Raw genomic sequence first — 21,809 nt, forward strand, 5'->3', positions numbered from 1 at the left:
GCTGGTGGGCCCATCACCAGCCAACTACGATAGAGTAATGCGACCTCTAGAGTCCGGCAAACTCAACCGTATAAACAACAGCTTATGGTGGAAATACAGACCATCTTCCTCTCTTATTTTTAACATGTTGGGGAGAGGATATGGTTCACAGAAGCCTAGGTTTGAACCCCAACTATGTGTAAGCTGACTCACTGACAAGCTTACGAGATAGATGCCCCGGGTCTAGGGTTTCTGCTTTTTAATGACTGGGCCTAACACAATGAGCTCTTTGAGTCCCTGCAACATTTTTTCATCACTGACACCAATCTTCAATGTCAAACAAATGTCCCTCTTCATCTCGCTCCTTCTTTATGTTCTGAGACCCCAGGAATCATCATTTCCTGGGGTTAACATGGTATGGAATGTTATCAGGAGGGAAATTTTGATACAGAGGAATCAAAAGTCATTGTTTCTTTATGAAGGGAGTCTGTGTAAGGCGAGAGCACACTAGGACTGGGAGATATGTACCCTCATTTCCGAAGCTAGCTCGGTTTCAGGAACAAAGTGCTCCCTGCTAATAAAAATGTATCCTAAGAGATGGGTAGACATGCAAGCTGGGTTCTGTCCACACCAACGGAAAAACAATAAAAGCTTTTGTCATTGAAACTCACATCTTGTTTTGATTAGAAACTCCAGGGTCATTAGAGATCAAAATGTTATCAATCTCCTATCTACTCTTTCACCCAAAGCTGAAGCCAGGTGCCACTGACGAAAGGAAACGTTTCCAGGGAGGAGAATTTATCTCAAGACAAGGCATTTACTACGGGCTTGGAGACTGGGAATCCTTGTAAAGTAACAAGATGAACGTTCCTCTGGGATTGATGGGAATGCATGTTTAATTCACAACCATCCATGGATAAAAGGAACCATAACCAAAACCAAACTGTTGCTGGTTCTGTTGTTGTTCAGTGGGTTCAGGGCTTGATACGCATATTCATTCTTCTAAACACTTTTTTAAAACAACCAAGGCTGTCAATTCAAATTGTGGATCATGTAGACATGAGAAAAGACACCATCGCTTGTGGCAGGTTTTCAAGTTCACTGACAACCAAGAATTAAGGAAGGCTTAGGTGATTTTTTTTTTTTTTTGGTTAGGTCATGGGATGGACGTCCAGGCAGGCCCTTACATAAGTAAACTGAGTGTAGCTGGGAATTTGCTAGGTTTGACTGGATGATTTGTGCCTTCCTGCCAACATTGCCAAACTTCTTACCAAAACAAAAGAGTCATGGGGATGGGTCCATCTTATCCCATTTGTATGTCATGTATGTGACACCACTGGCACCCTGATTCAGCATCCTTTCTATGAGGTAGTCTGTACTCATGACAGCCCCACAGAGCCCAGCTTAAGATGCTGTCGTGAGGCCAGTTTAGGAACTCAAAATCAAGTTTTATATCCTGCATCCAGAGTAGGGCCACCCAGGCTTCTCATAACTCTCCTCATTTTCCGTGGTAAAAAAGGAGGCCTTATCTTGATAATTTTTTCTAAACTTGAACTCTAGGTTTGTCTTTTAAATGTGAATCTATTAAAAATAGAAGTCACTGTTTCAAAAACAAAAAAAGTTAAGAACTTATTATTTAACTTTTAATAATCTGGATTGTTCACAGTTAGCTGCCATCAGACCAAATAGTGGCACAGAATGAGGGACAAGTAAGAGGGTCAAACAACAGGCGATGGCTTTTTCAATGACAAAGGGTATTCAATCGCTGTGCATTCCAATAAGGTGACTGCTGGCTCTTGGCTTTTTTTCAATCTAAGGAAAATAAACTCACCTTGAGAATTTGCTGGGACCTTCACCATCCTCATCGTCAAAGTCCATTCTGAAAAATCAAGATCACAAGTGAGCACTGATTATAGGCAGAACATCGTAACTGGTAACATGGGCTACTGGCACATGGTGGGCCTTATTGGACCAGATTGCTGTCCAACAGTCCCAACCCTTGGCGTGCTAAACAAAAACGTCTCCATGTAGTCATCTAATGGATTCAGGACAGGAAGAGGAGGCAAAATGAAAGGTTTTCAGTACGAGCACCATTAATTATACGGCTGGGAACTTTTGCAGAAGTGTTTAAGTATCCACTCATCCCCCCCCCAGGACCCTATACAGGAGGCCAACGGATGGCTTAGGCTGTGTTAGAAAGGTCGACACTCCGTATCTTCCATCATATTTGGGGGATACCTGCTCCCCTCCACATCGTTCATCCCACGTTGAAACTTCCTTTTTTTTTACTTTATTCTGTGGTATATTAATAGACCACAAAATCTCAAGGAATTCTGAGGAAGTTTTGAGGGTGGTAAAGGAACTATGAGGAAAAGAGGACATACTACATAAATGGCTGTGGAGGTGAAAATGGTCACCTGGGGCCCAAACTACTCAAATTGGCTGGCTGCTTGCTGAAAAGCATGAAATAACAATTTAGATTTCCACTTTACTGAGCTTCTAAACATAAAACAAAAGGTCTAGGTAGATACTTGTTCAATTAATATCCCAAGCACTCCTTCTCAAAAAACTCGGCCTCTTCTAACATCAATTAATAAATACTGCCCTTGAAGACGTGAGGGCAGAGATGGGGCTGACGTGGTATAAAGTGTACCCCGAGTCGGTGGGGAACAAAATGAGAAGTAATACAGATGTCTTGGCTCTCCTGGACATCCAGAGTGAGTGGAGTTCTTTGGGGAACAATGTCTCACAGCCCCCACATTCTTGGTGGGACTGGAAGGGCAGGGTGAGGCACAGTCCCATGGAGTTCAAACAGAAGGGAGGCCAGTCCTCCCAGCAGCCAGACAGAGAAGCTCCTTGTCTGAGCAGCTTGGTATAAGAACGGGATGTGTGCCCCTGGCCTCAAAGAGTGGGTAGCACCCCACCTCCAGCTTTAAGGGCAAGGCTTCCATAGTGGGTGACCTGCGAAGGCACAGGGCACCGAGGCTACCAGGAAACAGCAGTTTGTAAGAAAAGGAGCCATCCTTGCAACAAGCTCATACAAGGGGCCCGTAATGAGATGAATCAGATTCTCTAGGCTTTTGAGGAACTGGAGGGACTGGGATCAGATGGGGCAAAGGAGGTATTTTTTTCTTCTTAGAAGTTGTTTGTTTTCATTTTGTTTTATGTGCATTGTGGCCAGAGTTCTAATCTGGGCATCATCTTGTTCAGGATGACCTGAAGGGATTCCCTGCCAACGTGGAATTCCTGGTCCTCAGACACAAGGGTTGTACTAGCTTCTAAGGAAAGAACAAAAGGAGTTAGACAGTTAGAGATGACAGCAATATAACAAAAATACCTATGCACAAGAGAAGTGGGGGTAGGGAAGAAAAATAATGAGAAAGGGAAAGAACAGCTAAAAGACCATACACACACCACTAGGGGAAAACACACTCGCTCCCTGAAGCCAAACACCAGCAGCCACTGTAGAGTTGTCTATGTTGTGGACAAACACGAGCTGAATAAATGACTTTCTAAATGAAGCAGCGCTGTCAATATTCTAAGTACTAAGCCATCATCTCACCTTTGCTGAAAACTACATCAGGGAGCTACCACCAAAAATAGGGCTACTAAAGCCTCTTAAGGAAACCCTGGTAACATAGTGGTTAAGTGCTACGGCTGCTAACCAAAAGGTCAGCAGTTCGAATCCGCCAGGTGCTCCTTGGAAACTTTATGGGGTAGTTCTACTCTGTCCTCTAGGGTCGCTGAGTCGGAATCGACTCGACCGCAGTGGTTTTTGTATTCTGCTGAGCTGCAGTGCCACACTGCCACCCAGTGTTCATTATGGGAAATAGCGATTTTGCCTCCAACATGAAGATTTCTTAACATCCTTGGGCTGTCAAAAACAGCTTAGGGTTAAGAAGAAGAAGTAACGTTTTCAAACTTCCAATGAATTCATGTATGCATTTAATAAAACCTCAGGTGGGTATGAGATGTGGAGTGATCTCTAAAATGCGTTTTAGCTCAAATTGACGTTGAGTATGATAAGGCTTCAGCAAGACACGATTAGTCGGCCTTCTTGCTTCTCAGCCTGCACAAACTTCTGGGTTTTAGGGTGACAAACCATCCAGGTTTTCCCAGGACTGAGGGGATTCCCCGGATACAGGACTCCAGTGCTACAATGGGGATGGTTGGTTACCTGGTTTTGGCAAAGACAGCTCTGTTTTTTACCAGGACCCTCCAGGAGCGGAAAAATGGAGACGTGAGCCATGTGGTCAAGGGTCCCAGCTTGGGCCAGGACAGCTGAGGGTCCATCACACAGAGGGTGTAAGGCAGGGACGAACAGCCTTGCTCTGAGGCCAAAGTTCTCTGAAATCTGCAGGGAAGTTGGGAATCCGGATTCGTCTACGAAAAATCAGGGACCAAGAAACCGTACCTCCCTGCCTCTGCATGAATGTGATCACTGTGTACCGCAAACGGATTCCGTGATTCGGAAAAGCATAAGGTCAGGGAGAAGCCAGGAGTTAAATCAGGACACAAGCGATTGCTCACATCCTCAGGATGACTCACCTGTCCCCGAGACAGGCTCACCTGCTCATACACGAGAGAGAGCGCACAGAACACAGAAAAACCCAACTCCCACTGACACAAAGGACCTTTCAGAGCAGCACTTGCCCAGATGCTGCCTTTTGTCTTCTGCCACCACTTTAATTTTTCCACTTTAAATACGACCACAATCAGCCTGCTTCTCTCTTTGGTTATAAAAAGCCTAAGTTAATCAATCACCCTTCGCTTTCTGTCTTTTATGTGTCTCTATTATACTGAAGCATCTGGGTAATAAGGAACAGAAAGCAGAATATGACTTGAAGTCCTACTGCATTCATTTTACAGAATTCAGTACAATGAGTGGATGATGTAAGAGTTCGCCAAAGCCGGGCTAAGAATGCTTTCTGCCTTCCTCTCCTGTCAATGAGCATGAGCTCTCACCTTCATAAAAGGCTATGAAAGGCATTTGTGAGCTTGCACTCATTAAAAGTGAGCATCGTGAATCTTCCTACCACTGGCTGTGTAGTAATAACAGTGCACCATCAAATACAACGCACGAAGCAGAAGTCACTCATGCTCTCACGAGAAAGGATAAAAGGCCCTGCAGCAGGGCCAGTTCCAAGCTTCTTCCAATACAAGGTGAGTGGCACAGGTGCTGCAAACACGCTCCTCAGAGCCGGGCCAGCTCACTGAGCCACAGCAGTGCCAGTACGTAAGTGCTCACCTGGTGTTACCAACTGAATTGTGTCCCCCCAAAATATGTGCTGTAAATCCTAACCCCAACATCTCTGGATGCAATGCCATTTGGGAACAGGGTTTTCTTTGTTACGTTAATGAGGCCATATCAGGGTAGGGTGTGTGTTAAACCAGCCACCTCTGAGATATAAAAGAGCAGATGAGTCACAGAGACAAGTCAGCAGGAACTGGGGAAAGACAGATGCCACGCCACCAGAAGATCGCCAAGGACCTGGGGAACAGAAGCTGGAAAGAGACAAGGACCTTCCCCCAGAGCTGACAAAGACAGAAAGCCTTTCCCAAGAGCTGGTGCCCTGAATTCCAACTTCTAGCCTCCTGAACTGTGGGAAAATAAATTTGTTTGTTAAAGCCAGCCACTTGTGGTATTCCTGTTTTAGCAGCACTAGGGAACTAAAACAACAGGTTAATAACTACTTAAGCTTAAGTGAGTACACTTCTCATTTGACCACATACCAGCAGCCCCTGGGTACTTTGGAGGGAGATACTGGTCTATCAGCTATCTACAATTTGAAAATAGTTTTCCCTCGATCATTGTATTTTAGAAGCCCAGCAGCTAATTCCAGGGCAGTGGAAAGGGGCTGACATATCCCTGTCTGAGCCTCCACCCTTCATCCCTGAAAGGCCAGCTCTGGGGGGCAGACAATCGCTGCTGCTTCCCCTTCAGAAGCACGGATTTTGCCCCTGTGGAAGTGCCCCCCTTACACAGTCCTTCCCTGAGATCAGACATTTCTACAAAAATGCATTTCAGGTGACTTGCTTTGGCAACTTTTCCCACACATGTGGAATCACTTTTCAAAGAATCTGATACTTCTGACCCTTCACCTTGTGTCCCAGCTGCTAGGAGCACAGGCAGCTTGCCTAGAATCTTGAGGAGGAAGGCTCTCAAGCAGCGGGAAGGACATGCAACCCTGAAGAAGTCATGCTGGGCCAGGCATGCAACCGGGAGGATCCGAAACAGGGAGCAGTCTGAGCAGTCCGTTCTCCTTGGCTTTGAAACACTGGGGTGGGGTGGTTAAACTGGGAATTTGAGAGCCTTTCCTCCATTAAAATAATCAGGAGAGAGTGGAAAGACCTAGCCAAGGAACAGGCAGATGGGAAGAAGGCCTGTGTCTCTCGCTACTTCATCTCTCCTGCCACCCTGTTGCTGTGTTACTAGGTGCTGTCGAGTCAGTTCTGACTCATAGCGACCCTATGGACAACGGAACGAAACACTGCCTGATCTTGCACCATCCTCACACAACCGCTGCTATGTTTGAGTCCATTGTGTCAGTCCATCTCATTGAGGGTTTTCCTCTTCTTTGCTGACCCTTTGGTTTACCAAGCATGATGCCCTCCTCCAGGGGCGGGTCTCTCCTGATAACATGTCCAAAGCATGTGAGACAGGGTCTCGCCATCCTTGCTTCCAAGGAGCATTCTGGTTGTACTTCTTCCAAGACAGATTTGTTTGTTCTTCCGGCGGTACATGCAATACTCAATATTCTTCGCCAGCACCATAATTCAAAGGCATCAATTCTTCTTCAGTCTTCCTTATTCATTGCCCAGCATTCACACGCATACGAGGCAATTGAAAATACCACGGCTTGGGTCAGACACATCTTAGTCCTCAAGATGACATCTTTGCTTTTTAACACTTTAAAGAGATCTTTTGCAGCAGATTTGCCCAATGCAATACCCTCCACCCTACTCCCCCCTTTTTTTCTTTTCCCTCTCTTCTTGTGTCTCTCCAACTGTGTCCCCATTCTTGGAGACAAGGTGGGAGGACACTGTGCCAACAGGGAGAACAGCAGTTAATGGAGGTACAAGAGTGGAACCCTGACAGGAGCTGCCTGTTTTGGTGAATCTGACTTCCACTTGCTAAGTGAAATGTTTAGGTCATGGTCAAAGAGGTGTTATTAAGATGTTCTCAAGCAGCGCTGGCCTTGAGCACAGAATTTCAGCAAATAATGTAAAAAAGTCAGATGCATGAATTACTATGGAAACAGCAGTGTAAAAGGGAGAGTTCTTTGCGTGGACACAGAGGATAAATCCTTTGAGATCATGGGGCTCGGCAAAAAGAACCAGGGCTGGCTTGTTCCCTCCTCTGAAGAGGAAAAGGGAGCAGGCATGTGGACCCCACAACTGAGGATGCTATCGTTGTTATTATCTAGGACAAGCATCCTAGAGAAGAGCATTCTCAGTGATCTGTCCTCCAGGGGATCAAAGCGTCGAGACCCTTGGAGTGGTACCCGCACCCTCACTTTTGGGTGGCGTGTCGTCAGTTGCTGTTCATCCCCTTTTATCTCTTTTGTTTCTTCTCTTGATATTTTACTTCCTTGGCTGTATGTGGTCTTGAACTCTGGGCTCTGCCTCCAATGCCATGGTGTGCGTGTGTGTGTGAGAGAGAGAGATCCAGATCTGGTCGGGAGACAGACAGCTATGGAGGGTTTCTTAAGAAGACTGAGTTCACAGTCAAGACAGAGAGGCAGGTCATCAGTTTCAGGAACAATCAGAAATCAGAGTCTGAAAGCCAGGCTAGGGTCAGAAATGCCAAGGTTCAAAGAAGGAAGAAATCTCAGCTCACTTAGCCCAGGCCCTTGCAGAGCACAGACCCAGCACACCCGCTGCAGGAGGGGTAGAGGAGCTCTGGCAGGAACTGGAAGACAAATGCCCAGTGCAGAGGGGGTTCCTTGTCCTGGGAATACTGGGCTGGGCCTGGGCATCTCTGCAGCACTTGGCCCTGACCCAGCCCACCCGACCTCATCAAAGAGTCCAGTGTCGGCCACTTCTTAAAAAGAACTTGGGCTAGCAATGAGGCTTTGTCCCTAGGGAATGCAAGTTAGAGAGTACACAAGTACTAATTTTAAAAGACCTGAATTTGTTTTTTTTTTTTAAAACCAGTAAGTGATTATGTTGCCAGCTCATGCATTTCTTTAGCAACTTAGGCTCCCCTGATTAAGGCGCCTAGTTAGCAAGAGTAGCTAGTTAACATAGGACGGCTGTGTTTTCAGTAAGCCCCAGGGGCCAAGCCACATCATTTATTACAAAGTTAATTTGAGTTTTGCCCTAGGTACCCACAGAGCTCCTTACAGCTCGGCTCATTCTGCTGGAAAGACTATGGCAGTCTGGAGAGAGACCTGGCTGCATCAGCTCCGCACCTGGGAATGAGGGTATCTCTGGTCAAACCATTGAACCCAGTTTCTCAGGATTTTTAACCCTCTCAATAATTGTAAAAATCTCAGGCCCTCCTTTAATAACTGGACTACACTAACGACAGGCTTTTTACAATTATTATAAATGATTTACATTTATTATAATGTAAATAAATTTACATTTATTTATAATGAACATGCATTTTCAAACTACCCCCACTTCACCCCAGATTTTGACAGACAGTGGTCCTCGCTGCCTTTAAGAATCTCATGGCTTTGGAGGAAATTCTCAGGTTTAAAATGACCATTAAAAAAGGGACCCACCAAGGACAAGAGGGCAGGAGGGGACAGGAAAGCTGGTAATAGGGAACCCAAGGTTGAGAAGGGAGAGTGTTGACATGTTGTACGGTTGTTAACCAGTGTCACAAAACGATGTGTACTGTTCAATGAGAAACTAGTTTGTTCTGTAAACCTTCATCTAAAGTACAATAAAAAAAGAAGAAAAAGGGAAGAAAAAACAGACCCACGCAGGCCTTGGTGTAACATGACAGTGGCAATGCTAAGGAGCCATGTGTGATCAGAAATTGTATTCAAAGTAAAAATGGATTCCAATTCCTGAGAAACCTTCTTTATCAGATATTGCGTTGAAAATAATGGCAAAAGGGAGTTAGGTGATACAATGAGTCTGAAACAGTTACGTTTTCCTGCAGGGATATTTGTTTTTTAGATCTGTGTATAGTTATAAACACGACACATCACAAGGTGATGCAGTTTTTGGTCCTATCTGCTAAGAGTGATGGTCTTTCTGGTTCCATCAGGACCCAGTATGGTCAACAGAATTTATCACTGTTACCAACATACCTAAAAGGGCAGCACGCAGTGCAAGCTGCCTGGCCTTTAGGTGCTGGGCTTTAGCCAATTCTTTTGAAAGGAATTCCCACCAAAGACAGGTAGCCTGAGGAAAGGAGGAAAAGGCACCAGGGTGGATCAATCCTTTGCAGCCCCAGGGGCTGGAACGCAGCTGGGCAGTCTTGCTCTCTGGCTTGTGGGGGGTGTGCAGGGATAATGGATGAGACCCCTCCCTTCAGAAAGATGGCCTGAGCAAGGCCAGGCAGGATCACAAAGCAAATTCTCACCACAAGGACAAGCAAACAAAGTCCCCAGCTGGGTGCCGAGGCCCAAAACACTTAAGAGGCAAATCATGTGCATATTTAGGGATCTTGCAAAATCTAAACAGGATGCAAACTGCTGAGCTTTCATCCCACAGGACGGGGAGAAACAATATTTTCCTGACAGGTCAAGGGTGCTGCACAACACAGAAGTCTAATTGCTAGGAACACTGAGGTTGCTTACCCGGAACGCCGCTTTCCTCCACGCGCAGGCATGGCCCCCGCCATCCTCACCTGTCCAGTGGCCGCCATGGGGGCAACAGGCAGTGTCACCGATCCAGGTATGTCGGAAGCCATTTCTGGAATTCAGCAAACACGAGAGGTTTCATCAATCCCAGAAAAGCCTAGCAATAAACAAGATGGTTGCAGTGCAGTCCCAAAAGCACCACCTGGGAGGAAAGCCTGAGGACTTGGGTCCTGGGGGCCACTCTGCCCATCACCCCCTCTCTGGGCTCTGCCTTTCTTCCCTGGAGAAGGATGTCTCTGGGCCAAAAAAAAAAAACAACGGAAAACAGTTGCCACGGAATTGATTCCAACGCACGGTGACCTCACGCACATCAGAGCAGAGCGGCACTGCATGGGGCTTTCAAGCTATGACCTTTTGGAAGCAGATCACTAGGCCTTTCTTCTGAGGCACCTCTGAGTGGATCGGAACCTCTAACCTTTCAGCTAGTAGCTGAGCGCTAAACCACCTGCACCATCCAGGGACTCCTGTCTCCAAGCAAGACTCCCATGTTTAGTGCTTGAAACAGTGACTAAAAAGAATGTAGTTTGGCAGCCTTCATAAGGGACTCGTGTCTCCTAGTTACGTGGAGAGAGATAAGACAGCCAGGAACCCAAGCAGCATGACCAAAGCCTGGGAGGAAGGAGCCAGTACTGGTTCCTCTCAGTGAAACGCATGGGGCAGGTCCACTGGGAGTCAGTCTCCTGTGGCAGTGTGGGCTGATGCTCTGGGATCAGAACCCTTGAATGTTTGAGCCCCACTTGGCTCTGACACCCACTCACCATTAAGGACCATGAGGTCCAGGGGCGTTGACAGTATGGCCTCAGGCCCACACTGGCCAGTGATAATGCCAGTCCAGGCCTTCCCAGGGATAAACAGTAAAGAATAAGAAGGGCTGGCATTGGACGACAGTACCCTTCCTGAGCATTTCTTAACACGCTAGACACTTCGGGAAGCCCATTAAGGCAACATTAAGCAGCTCTAACTTCAAAGAAACCACAGACTTAAAAAGTTTATCCTTTCCACTTTCTGAAGGATTCATAAATTCAGACCATTAAATGGTGAGATAAGTATTTCAAACAGCATCTCTGATTCTGTTTATTGTTCTTGGAAATGACTTCCACAGCGTTTGCTTTTATTAGCTGAACTCTTACTCAAGGCAGAAGAGAAGCAACAGGCTACAAAAACATATTGCAGAAAGACACAGGGATGACTAGGGGCATCTGGGCCCTTGTTAGTGGGGTGCTGTTGGTGGCAGACACAGGGCGTGGGTTACTGCTCTCTGTCATCTGACAGGTGACACACAATTATGTCCAAAAACATCGTGTTTAATAAACACATCCTAAGGGCAACTTGGGAAACCCTGGTGGGGAAGTGGTTAAGAGTTTGGCTGCTAACTAAAAGGTTGGCAGTTTGAATCTACCAGGCGCTCCTTGGAAACTCTATGGGGCAGTTCTGCTCTGTCCTACAGGGTCGCTATGAGTCGGAGTCGATGCGAAAGCAGCAAGTTAAGGTCAACTTGAGATATTCCACTGAAAATTTCTGCAGAAGAATTTTTAGTCTTAACTTACTCTGTTAAGTTCACAAAAATTTAAGAAGTATTATAGTTTTTTTTTTTTTTTTAACCAACATACACATTGAAAAGTAATTGAGAAAAAAATTCCTTTCTTAAAGTCATCCTCTCCTCTTTAGACAATTACTGTACTGGGTTTGTGACAGCTACACAATATTAATAGAGATGATCTAACAACCCTGTCATCTGCCTGCTTCTGATTAAGAAATTTACATTTTTTCCGAAATGAAGGCTTAAGCACATTAAACTCATTAAGTCCCCAAACTGAAGGGCAGAATCACTGCTAGAGCAAACCTGCGTGAAAATGAAAGTTACCACTTCTTAAAACAAGTTCCACAGACCAGCAGTCCCTCAGGATTCCCCGCCCCCCCCCAAAAGGGTTACACCATCCAAAACGTTTGGGAAGAGGTACACACTTAATCCCCTTCTTGGAGATTCAAACATCCATTGAAAACATACTGAGAAGCTTGTTTAACTTTGATTGACCCAGCACATTATAAATGTCTCTAACTGTGGAAACTTTTAAAATTTATTAAACTTTTTATAACTTATTAGCACAGCTAGTGCTCCACAGAACACTAGCTTAAGTACTTTAAGGCCAACTACCTCACTCCTGCCTTTGAGGTAAAGAAATTTCAGGCAGAATCTTTGCCATCATCTGCAAATCTAGAAGGTCCATCCCTTCCCCGATCCCAATTCTCCGCCAGTTCGGAGGTGTGAGGGGTGGGAGTGGGGACAGGACGTCAATGCGTAGATTGACAAAAGGTATATACATCGAGTTTTATTTTGGGAAAACAAAAACAAGGCCAGTTATTTCTGTCATACAAGTTACAGAAAGCAAAACTCCACAAAATCTCGACTGTTGGGGAGCAAAGGTTGAGGAATACTCAAAGTCCAAACCTTTCCATAGACAGATTAGGGAAGCAAGGCACAGAGAGGGTAGGGGTCTTGCGCAGGGGTTCCAACAAGGCAGGCATCTCTGCTCCCCTGGCTGTTGCCCTGGGTAAGTCTTGTGTGCTCAGCAAAAGGGCCAGCTTTGTAGGGGCAGGCCCACAACCAGCAGGCCTCTCAAAGACCCCACTGTGCCTATGCCAGTGTCCTCCATACTCGGTGGAAGATGCTAAACTTGTTAACGGGTAGACGAAGCTGGCTTCTACCTGGGGAAATTCTACACTTAATGAAGGTGATGTGGCAGGCAGCTATGCACAGAGACACCTACATGTTTGCATATGCAATGCACGTGCCCTAATGCCAGTGCACTATGGAAAGGGGAGGGGATCGAGGGAGCTTAATATACAAAGGGATCGCCAGAATTTAAAAACAAGGGGCTCATACACATTTCCTGCAAAGCGGACTAATGAAGCAATAACAGAAGGATGGTGGCTCACCACCTCCAACACCATCACAAACCATTTCTTAAGAAGGCCTACTCATTCTAGTTCCATTTCGTCTTCCGTAAACTCCGTTTGTCTATCTTGTATCCATTTCTCTGCTGAGATGGAGTATCTTTCTTATCTATCTGCATGATCTCTTTTTACGATAAAGAAATTTGACTTTATTTTTTCTCATCTGTCACTTCCTTTTCATGCTGGGAAAAAAAAAAACAAACTTATACTATAGAAAAGTTTTAAGAAGCAGAGTTTCAAGGAGACAAGATCAATTGACCCAACCCCAATTACGCAAGATTCCTTCCTTTCCCCATAAGTTCTATGATGCTCCCTCTACCCTGTATTTGCACGTAGAACAACTACCTGTTTCTATACTTATCAATTTGTCTTAGCCATCTAGTGCCGCTATAACAGAAATGCCACAAGTGGATGGCTTTAACAAAGAGAAATTTATTTTCTCACAGTCTAGTAGGCTACAAGTTCAAATTCAGGGTGTCAGCTCCAGGGGACAGCTTTCTCTCTCTGTCAACCCTCGCATCAATCTTCCCCCCGACTAGGAGCTTCTTTGCGCAGGAACCCCAGGTCCAAAAGACACACTCTGCTCCTGGCACTGCTTTCTTGGTGGCATGAGGTCCCTCGTCTCTCTGCTTGCTTCTATCTTTTATATCTCAAGAGATTGCCTCAAAACACAATCCAATCCTGTAGGTCCAGTCCCGCCTCACTAACTCAACTGCCACCCATCCTCCCTCATCATAGAGGCAGAATTTATAACATATAGGAAAACCACACAATACTGGGAATCATGGCTCAGCCAAACGGATACACACATTTTTAGGGGGACATAATTTAACCCATGACACTATTTTGTCAATTATCTAGTTACCTAGGTTTCCTCTAGTATTGCAGTATTATAATATATTCACTAGTGCAAGTTAATCTCACTTTGCATAATTGTCTTTGTTCTTCCTGGTTTATTCTTCCATTGCAATGATAATTTGATTAAGACCTAAAATTTAACCTCAAATTTGGGAATCAACTGTATTACCTTGAACCTACAAATTAATTTTGGGGAAAACTGACATTTTCACAATATTAGAATTCTCAGTCGAGAACTGACATATGCTTATAATTGACTTAAGACTCCCTTTTTTAGCTTAATGAAGTTTTTCATTTTTATCACATAGGTCTCCAAAACTTCTTGTTCGGTTTATTTCTAGATTTTTTGTGTTGTTGTTATGATATACTACTGTGTTGCATGTTATTATCACTGCTATTAGTGTGAATGGTATTTTCTTTCCCAGTTTATTTTCTAACTGGTCAGTTGCTGTGAAGACAACTGAATTGCAACAACTCTGTCAGAACTAATTTCAACTGTCCTGACTGACGGCTAAGGTAGGTGTTATTCTCCCCTCCCTCACTGTTAAGGGTGTTATCCTTTCAAAATTTATATGCCTGGTTAGAGAGTTTCTCTGGTCACTATTATGTTTCCTGCCATTTCATGAAATTCTTTTACTTGTTCTAATACCTTTTCCTTGATGCTTTTAAATTTCCTAAATTTACATATCCTATTGACTGCAAATAAGGATACTTTTTATTCCTTTTGAATGGTTAAATATTTAATTTCTTTTTCATGTCTTATTTCATTGGCCAGAACTTCCAGACAATATTCAGTAATAATGACCTAAAATGAGCTAAGAAGAGACCATGGGTCTTTGTAGTCAGACATACTTGATTTTAAATCCCAACTCAAAACACTCCCTAACTATCAGAGTGACTACCACTCCAAGTTATCGGGTCATCAATGCAATGTTGTAATACCCTGAAGGGGCATTTTCAGAATTAAGGGTAATGTAAGTAAAGAGTCTGGCACAGTGTCTGGAAAAGAATACACACTCAAACAATGATAATTAAAATTATCATAATTACAGTGATGATAAGCAACCTTGTTTGGTCCTTGAATTTAGTTGGAATGAGCTGCTGGTTTAAGGCAGACATTCTTTATGGGACCAAGGAAATCTGCTCCTATGACTACTTTTTAAAGTTTATTTAAGGAATGGATGTCTCATTTTATCAAATGCAATTTTGGTAACTAAAATAAAATTTTATATGGTAAATAAACCAAATGGAAGATGCAATCAATGAAACCTAAATTCACTTTAAAAGTTAAATATTTTATCAAATGTCTTTTAGGAACCACCCTTAATAAATTCACACAAAAGTAAAAAACATGTCTCTCTCCTCTGTAGTCTATGTCCATATCTGCTAATGTGATCCGCTGTTGGCCTTCCCTAGAAAAGTGATAATTGCCTCCCAATTCCAGCAACTTTTGTATGACTCAAATATCAGTGGACAAAGCTCTTGGTCATCCCAAAAAGTATTTCCACTCAGGCAAAGTGGCTGGAGGCAGTCACTCGCCAGGTGGAGGTGAAGGCTACCAAAAGCAGGGCCTGGTATATATTGGAACAGAGAAGACTACATGTTTAGATGGAAAGTGGCTCTGGCCCTGTGAGCATGCTGCAGATTTGTTCTAGGGTTTCTGTATCGCAGAAGTGAAGAAAAGGGGAAACTGACCACTGCACTGTGCAGAGGAAACTACACCTCAGATACCTAGAGGGTGACCACGTGGCCACAGTCACACCCTGAGGCTACGTGTGTACACGGGTACAGCCCTTCTGGAGGGCAACTCAGCAGTGTGTATCAAGAGACCTTAAAACACCCATGCTCACAAGAAGATCCTAGTGGGTGGAAGGTGTGTGTGCGTCTGCAGTTTGTTATATGCACAGAAAAAGGACTGGAAGATAGATAGATGTCCATCAGTGTGTTAACTGTGGCTATTTCTGCGGTGGGCTAAGAGGTGAGCTATATTCTCCTAAAGGCTCTTTTTGTCTTCTGAATATTCTAGTGTTTTTTTTTTTTTTTCAAAGATCATATGGGTTTTCTTGACTGTAATCTTTACCGAAGCAGATCACCAGGACTTTCTTGCATGGTACCACTGGGGGGGTTCTAACTGCCAATCTTTCAGTGATCAGCCGAGCGCAAACCATTTGAGCCACCCAGGGACCTCTGTACGCGTGTGTCTGTGTGTGTGTCTGTGTCTGTGCGTGCTCTTGAGAAAATGTCTCTGTGCCTCACTTTTCTATCTATAAAATGGGGATTATAATACCATGTACCTCATGGCTATTATAAGGATTCAAGTTTAACATCTGTAAAGCATGTAGATTAGTGGTGCCTGATACATAGTAAACACATACATGTGTTTGTTAAATGAACACACACACGGATACTAATACAACTTACAACCATCTCTTCCTGTAAGGAATTAAGTCACTTAGATGACTGTATTTTTATGGTCCTGTATCTCACAGGGGTGCAGGAAAGGGAACGACGGGCCACAAGGGCAGTATAGCTGTACATTCGTCAGCACCCCACCACTCGTAGGAAGTTCACCCTGGTGATGCTGTTGAAAATGGACGCAAAGGGAGCCAGCGACAAGATGGGCAGCCTGAAAGGGGTTCTCTCTATGCTGCCTCATGCTGCCTTTACGCCTGCTGGCAGCCCCCCTCCATCGCAGGGTCAGATTCAGCGGACAAGCCCTGAGCCCTACCTGGCGCAGAGCTGGGGCCTGAGCTGTATGCCTTCATCCACCTTTACTCCACCAGCCATGCTGCCCTGCCCTCCCCACTCCACCATCTCTGACTCATGTTCTCTCAGGGCTTCAACCTCTCCCCCGACCTTGAACCTGACAAAGGCACAGCTTCTCCTCTACTGATGACGTGTTCTTACCCCAACAACAGCTTCACCTGCATAGAGAAAAGTGCTCCGGCACCCTCACAGCCCTGGGACCCCACAGCCCACCCAGCCCTCGGGGGTGACTCAGGCCAGCCAGTGACCCCTGGAGAAGCCATCCCTCCCTCTCTACTCCAGCTCCCCTGTGGGCAACCCAAGCAGAGACTGGCACAAAGTTCAACTGAAAGAAAACAAAGGACATGACCTACGCCTTGGTTTTCTCATGCAGTTGAAGGTTTACCACATTTAAACGGGAAAGGGATCTGGGGCAGCCCAGAAACAGTAATGCATCCCATGGACAGGAATACTGCCACATCCCAAAATTCAGATCAACCACAAAACAGATGCAGACTTTTCAATTGTACAAGTAAAAGCATGCAACTGTGGCAAAGGTTTCTGCTCCCTCATGGAGCAAAATTCCATGAAAGAGCTTTCTCTCCTCACAGCCTTCACTTTCTACCTCCCCGTCACCGCACTGGAGAGCTCCCTTCATCACTGGGCCAGCATCCTCTAAAGGCAGACGGTCACTCCTTGGACCCCAACTTTCTCTGTGGATATGGCTCCCTACTCCCTCATCTCAAACTCATAAACATTCTCTGAGTTTCCAAAGCTACATTCCCTTGCCTTCTGCCTCACGGGTTCCTCCTTCTCGGTCTCCTTTCCTGGCTCCTCCTTCTCTACTAGACCTCAAGCCTCTTGGCTAGCTTCCTTCCTCTCTCCTCTGCCTGTCCTCTCCCCATGTGATCTCATCCTGGCACTTGGCATGAATGCCAATGCTTTGCTGATGATTCCCAAGAAAAGCCATCAAGTTCTGCTGTAACCTCCTAAGGTCTCTCATCTCCTGGGCTCTGCCCCTGACCCATCTCCGGAGCACCACATGCTCCCCGCCCCCCCCCGCATCTACTCTCCCCTCCTATCCCTTCCCCACACAGCAAATCTGGTCAGGCCAGTCCTTGCTTATATCCTTTAATGGCTTCTCTGTGTTAAATGGCTTCTCTATGCTCTTAGCATAAACGGCACGCACTCTGCCATGACCAACCAGGCCCTGCATGGTCAGGCCACCGCCCACCCCTCCTGTCCACCTCTCTAAATCCAGCTGCATGGCCCAATCAGTTCCTGAACATACCATGTTCCCTCCTACCTCAGGGCCTTTGCACACGTTATGCCTTCTGTCAAGAACACTCTCTTCCCTCTCTTAACTCCTAATCATCTTTTACATTCAACTCAAACATCGCTTTCTCAACAAAGCCTGTCCCTGACCAACCCCCTACCCAAGTCTAGGTCTGGTCCCTGGTGATTCATTCTTAGACTTTTACCTGTCCTATGAATGACGAAGGTCACAGCAGCACAGGTGAAAGATGACAGGGACGTGAATAAAGGCAATGATGTGAGAATGGAACAGCGAGGAGGGAGCTCAGAAGGTGAAGAGATGATGTCACTGCCTCAAAATACACACTGTGTCAGCTTCAGAGCCCAAAAAGGGATGATTCTAAAAAACTTGGTCACCTGATCCTCCTACACGGAGGCTGTATGGGACAGGCATTTCTGGAACAGGAAGAAAAATATGGGTGGGCTGGCTACATACTCACTTTCACCAGGCCACACAAGCTTGATACATGGGATTTCTGCAGCCAGGCAGAGGTACAACCATTCATGCTGTCCTACAAAAACTTACTCAGAGGGCCCAGTGCTCAGCAGGAGTCTGGCTCTAGATCTGGCTCCTTTACCATCTGATCCTCAGTTTCTCCATCTGCTGTCCATCTGAGAAATGGGGTTAAGTCAGGCCATTATTTCCTTCTGCAGAGGTTGATGTTTCAATTCTAAGAAGCATCTGCAAAGCTCGTGTTTTGAGCTAGGGGCTGTGCTAGAAGCTGAGCAATGGTCAGAGATGAAAGGGGCCTGTTCCTGCCCTCTGACAAGTCCAGTCTTGAGTGGGATGGAGGCACTTGGCCAGGCAATGTCATTCAGAGTGCTAGAGGTGAGTGCTAGGAGACAGAACTGGGCAGCGGGTCGTGGGAATGAGCTGATGGGATACGAGGCTTCCTGGAGGAGGCCACCCCTGTGCTAACCTGGCCACTGACTGCAAAAACGCTTCGGGAGGAATGAACTCTATATAAATGATGCCCTTTTCTTAAATGTATTCTTCGGGTGGCTGCAGAATTTCTGAGCACGTGCATCCATCCTCCCGTTGAGGGACATACTCTCTTACTCACTTCCAGTCACAAGGGCTTTCTGGCCTTTTACCCCAACAGCAACTACCGACAAGATCTAGAATGAATGCCCCCTCCTCAAATGCCGTCTTCTTATACAGGTCTCTGATGGAGGTCCCCCATCATAACCAACTCCAAGTGCAGAAACTAGCAGAAATATCCCTCTTCACAGCAGTTCGACCCCAAATGCAAACCGCCCCAGAGGAAACCGTTCCCCATCACACACACGGGAGAAATGAATGACCTCCTGCTCTCAGACAAACTTGCAGTAGGGTGTGGGGCTCATTTGAAACCACCTTAAAATCAGTACAAGCGAAAGATTTTGAAAGCTTCACTATAATACAAAAAACCCTAACTGGCTCATGATGCAGTATCTAAATACTATTTCACATTTCAAATGCAGACATATTGTGTAGAATTTCCATAAGGCGGTACAGGCAGCGATAACCAGGAAAAATGCAAAACTTGAGAACATTACAGATGAAAGGAACATGAGGAATGAAAAAGACATTTTGCCACCCCCCCCCCCACTATTTTATCTGAATCTAAATAAATATCCCTTGATCTTCACATTGGAAAAAAAAACTAACCACATGCCGACTTTCACAATACAACAACAAAACATTTTCATGATCACTGAAATAAACAAAAAACCAAAAGGCTCTCTCTATGGGTGGGTGAGGGAGCCAGGGAAGGCAGCAAACCCAAAAAAAACGTTCTCTTCAATATTCATCTGTCTTAGAACAATTCTTTTCGCAGAAAGGATATCAAATATTGCAGCCCTACCTTTTCAGAGGGATTAAACAAAGATCTTTCTTCCTGGTGGCCAACACCTTCTTGGGAGAATCTGTTATCCGTGCAGAGGAAATGTCAGAAACCTCTGCGAGGAAACTAGATGCATTTGTATTCTGCTCAGAAAATGTCATCACAGATCTGTTTACCTTAACTGTGGACCATGATTCAGCCGTGACAACTGTCTTGCATACTGATCAATTTATTTGCAGCAAAATTTCTAGCATTAACTGCTTAGGTTCTGAAAAAAAGAAAACGGTTGCTTGTGCAACCATGGCAGATACACATCTGAAGTATCTACACTGTTATCATTTAGTGACAGTCAGTGAGAGACTATATAGGATTCTTCCTCAAGTACAAGCGAGGGAGGGTCCCCTCCACTTCTGGAAGGAAGGCTTGCACACGATTCCCAGAGGTCCTCTGTAGGGTGGGGTTTCTGTAGCACAATGTACAGAAAAACCATTAGACTGGGAGTCGGGTTTTAAACCAGCAGGTTCTTGCTAGGCTTTAGCCAGCACTGTGAGCCTCTGTAAGAGGTCCTTTACCTGATGGCAGGCTGGTCCAGGGGCTCTGCAACAGGGCAGTAAGTGGCAGAACGGGAAGATGGCTAATGGACCCAGAAGGAGGAAGAGGCCAGCCAGTTCCTCCCTCTCCCAGCTGGTGCCTCCAGCCTGGACACAGCCCTGGCTGTGTCTGAGCCACTCCTTAGCAGGCAGGCTGGTGCTGGCACTAAGGAATAGGAACTAGTCAGCCTGGTGAGATGCCTTCCTGCCCTGGGTCCCCAGGTCCCACTGGGCACTCTGGTGTGCCCTTTGGAACTTGGACACTGGCATTACAGCCCACTGGTGTGTCAGTACCCATGTTTCCAGCAGTGTCTGGGCCCCTGTAACTCCAGCTTCCTTCCCTGCCCTGCTGGCTGAAGTCCAAGTACCCTTGTGCTAGACTTTATAAAAGGGGTAAAAACACAGACCCAGCAAGCAGATGACCAACCAGTAAGTCTAATAGAAGAAAGGTAAAGAGGTTATTGTTGAACAACTCTTGTGATTCTGGAGTAAAACAGTTAGGGTGAACACCACAATCAACCTGCCCCCAGTGAACAAGGGTCCACGGGTTTAACCACAATGGGGACATTTGCCCATGAATGGCCTCAGGTCTAAGCCAAATCCAACAGCAAGAGACCATTAGAGGAAAGCAGGTGTCATCAGCCAAGCAGAAGACAGCCCAGAAACACCGTGGCTGGAAGGCTCAGGTTCTGTCAGCGCACAGGCCGCCCCTAAGAAGGTCTTCGAGAGAGCTGTACCACAAACCTAGGCTGGTGCCCACCAAGGCCCAGGTCTAGAGTCAGGAGCCCACTGCAGCAGAATAGACCTCACAGGGCAAAGAGCAGAGTGTGGGCTCATGGTGGTAGAGCTTGCAAGGAGCCCAAAGCTCTGATTCTTCATGTTCAAAAATATTTGAGAGCCATGTGGGATGGTGAAGGGTTCAAATACTACAGCAAGGAGACTCTTCTGATGAGACAAAGCTTGTCCACCTGAAAGAGTCCTTGAGGCAGGGAGATGAAACTGTCCTCAAATACCTGAGGGACCTTCATGTACAAAAGCAGAGAGACTGCTCTTGATTGCTACAGAGACCTCATCATGCGATTCAAGGATATGAAGGGTCAGGAAAAAAAATGAATGACCCAGATATGTGTTGATTGTCCAGATACAGTTTAAAGTTGAACAGAAATCAAATGAGCTCAAATGTCTGACATAAAGAGAAATGCTAATAAATTATAGAATATCCATACAGATAAAAAATTACTCAGCCATTAAATATCATGATTTTAAAAAGCAATGTCACAGGAAAATGCTAAGGATAAGTTCAAAGAGCTGGATACAAATTCTTACATGCAAACGTATATTTACTGGAGATCCAACAAAGTTCAGCTTTGGCCACAACCTACCATTTGGCCATGGTTTCTGAATGAATGCCTTGGTTTTTAAAAGGACAAATCTCTGAGCATCTATTTCAATGTCATTTCTGGCATCTCTGAACTTGTGCATCACCAAAGGCCATATGACCATGCAGGCCACCATTGTATCTAATCAGTATAATAACATCAGCACAACAAACAAGTATGCTATAGGAATTTATTGTTCAAGTCTGAATACTTACTTTTGACACAGATATAGAGCTCTGGTGGCACAGTGGTTTGGCTGCTAACCAAAAGGTCGGCAGCTGGAATTCAACAGCCACTCCTTGGATACCATGCGGGACAGTTCTACTCTGTTCTATAGGG

At 45.4% G+C, this 21,809-nt stretch overlaps 1 protein-coding gene across 2 annotated transcripts in view; it reads right to left on the reverse strand.

Moving 5' to 3' along the window:
• The window catches only part of ARNT2 (aryl hydrocarbon receptor nuclear translocator 2), a 199,910-nt gene that overhangs the window by 140,619 nt on the left and 37,482 nt on the right, over positions 1–21,809 (reverse strand). For both annotated transcript variants that reach the window (XM_064267202.1, XM_064267201.1), the window contains exons 2-3: positions 9,741–9,855; positions 1,811–1,858 (exon numbers count right to left, since the gene is read on the reverse strand). In XM_064267202.1, the coding sequence (XP_064123272.1) occupies positions 1,811–1,858; positions 9,741–9,855 (163 nt within the window). The remainder of the gene's footprint in view (positions 1–1,810; positions 1,859–9,740; positions 9,856–21,809) is intronic.

The sequence above is a fragment of the Loxodonta africana genome, chromosome 13, assembly GCF_030014295.1.
Source record: "Loxodonta africana isolate mLoxAfr1 chromosome 13, mLoxAfr1.hap2, whole genome shotgun sequence".
In the NCBI taxonomy this organism is placed as follows: Eukaryota; Metazoa; Chordata; class Mammalia; order Proboscidea; family Elephantidae; genus Loxodonta; species Loxodonta africana.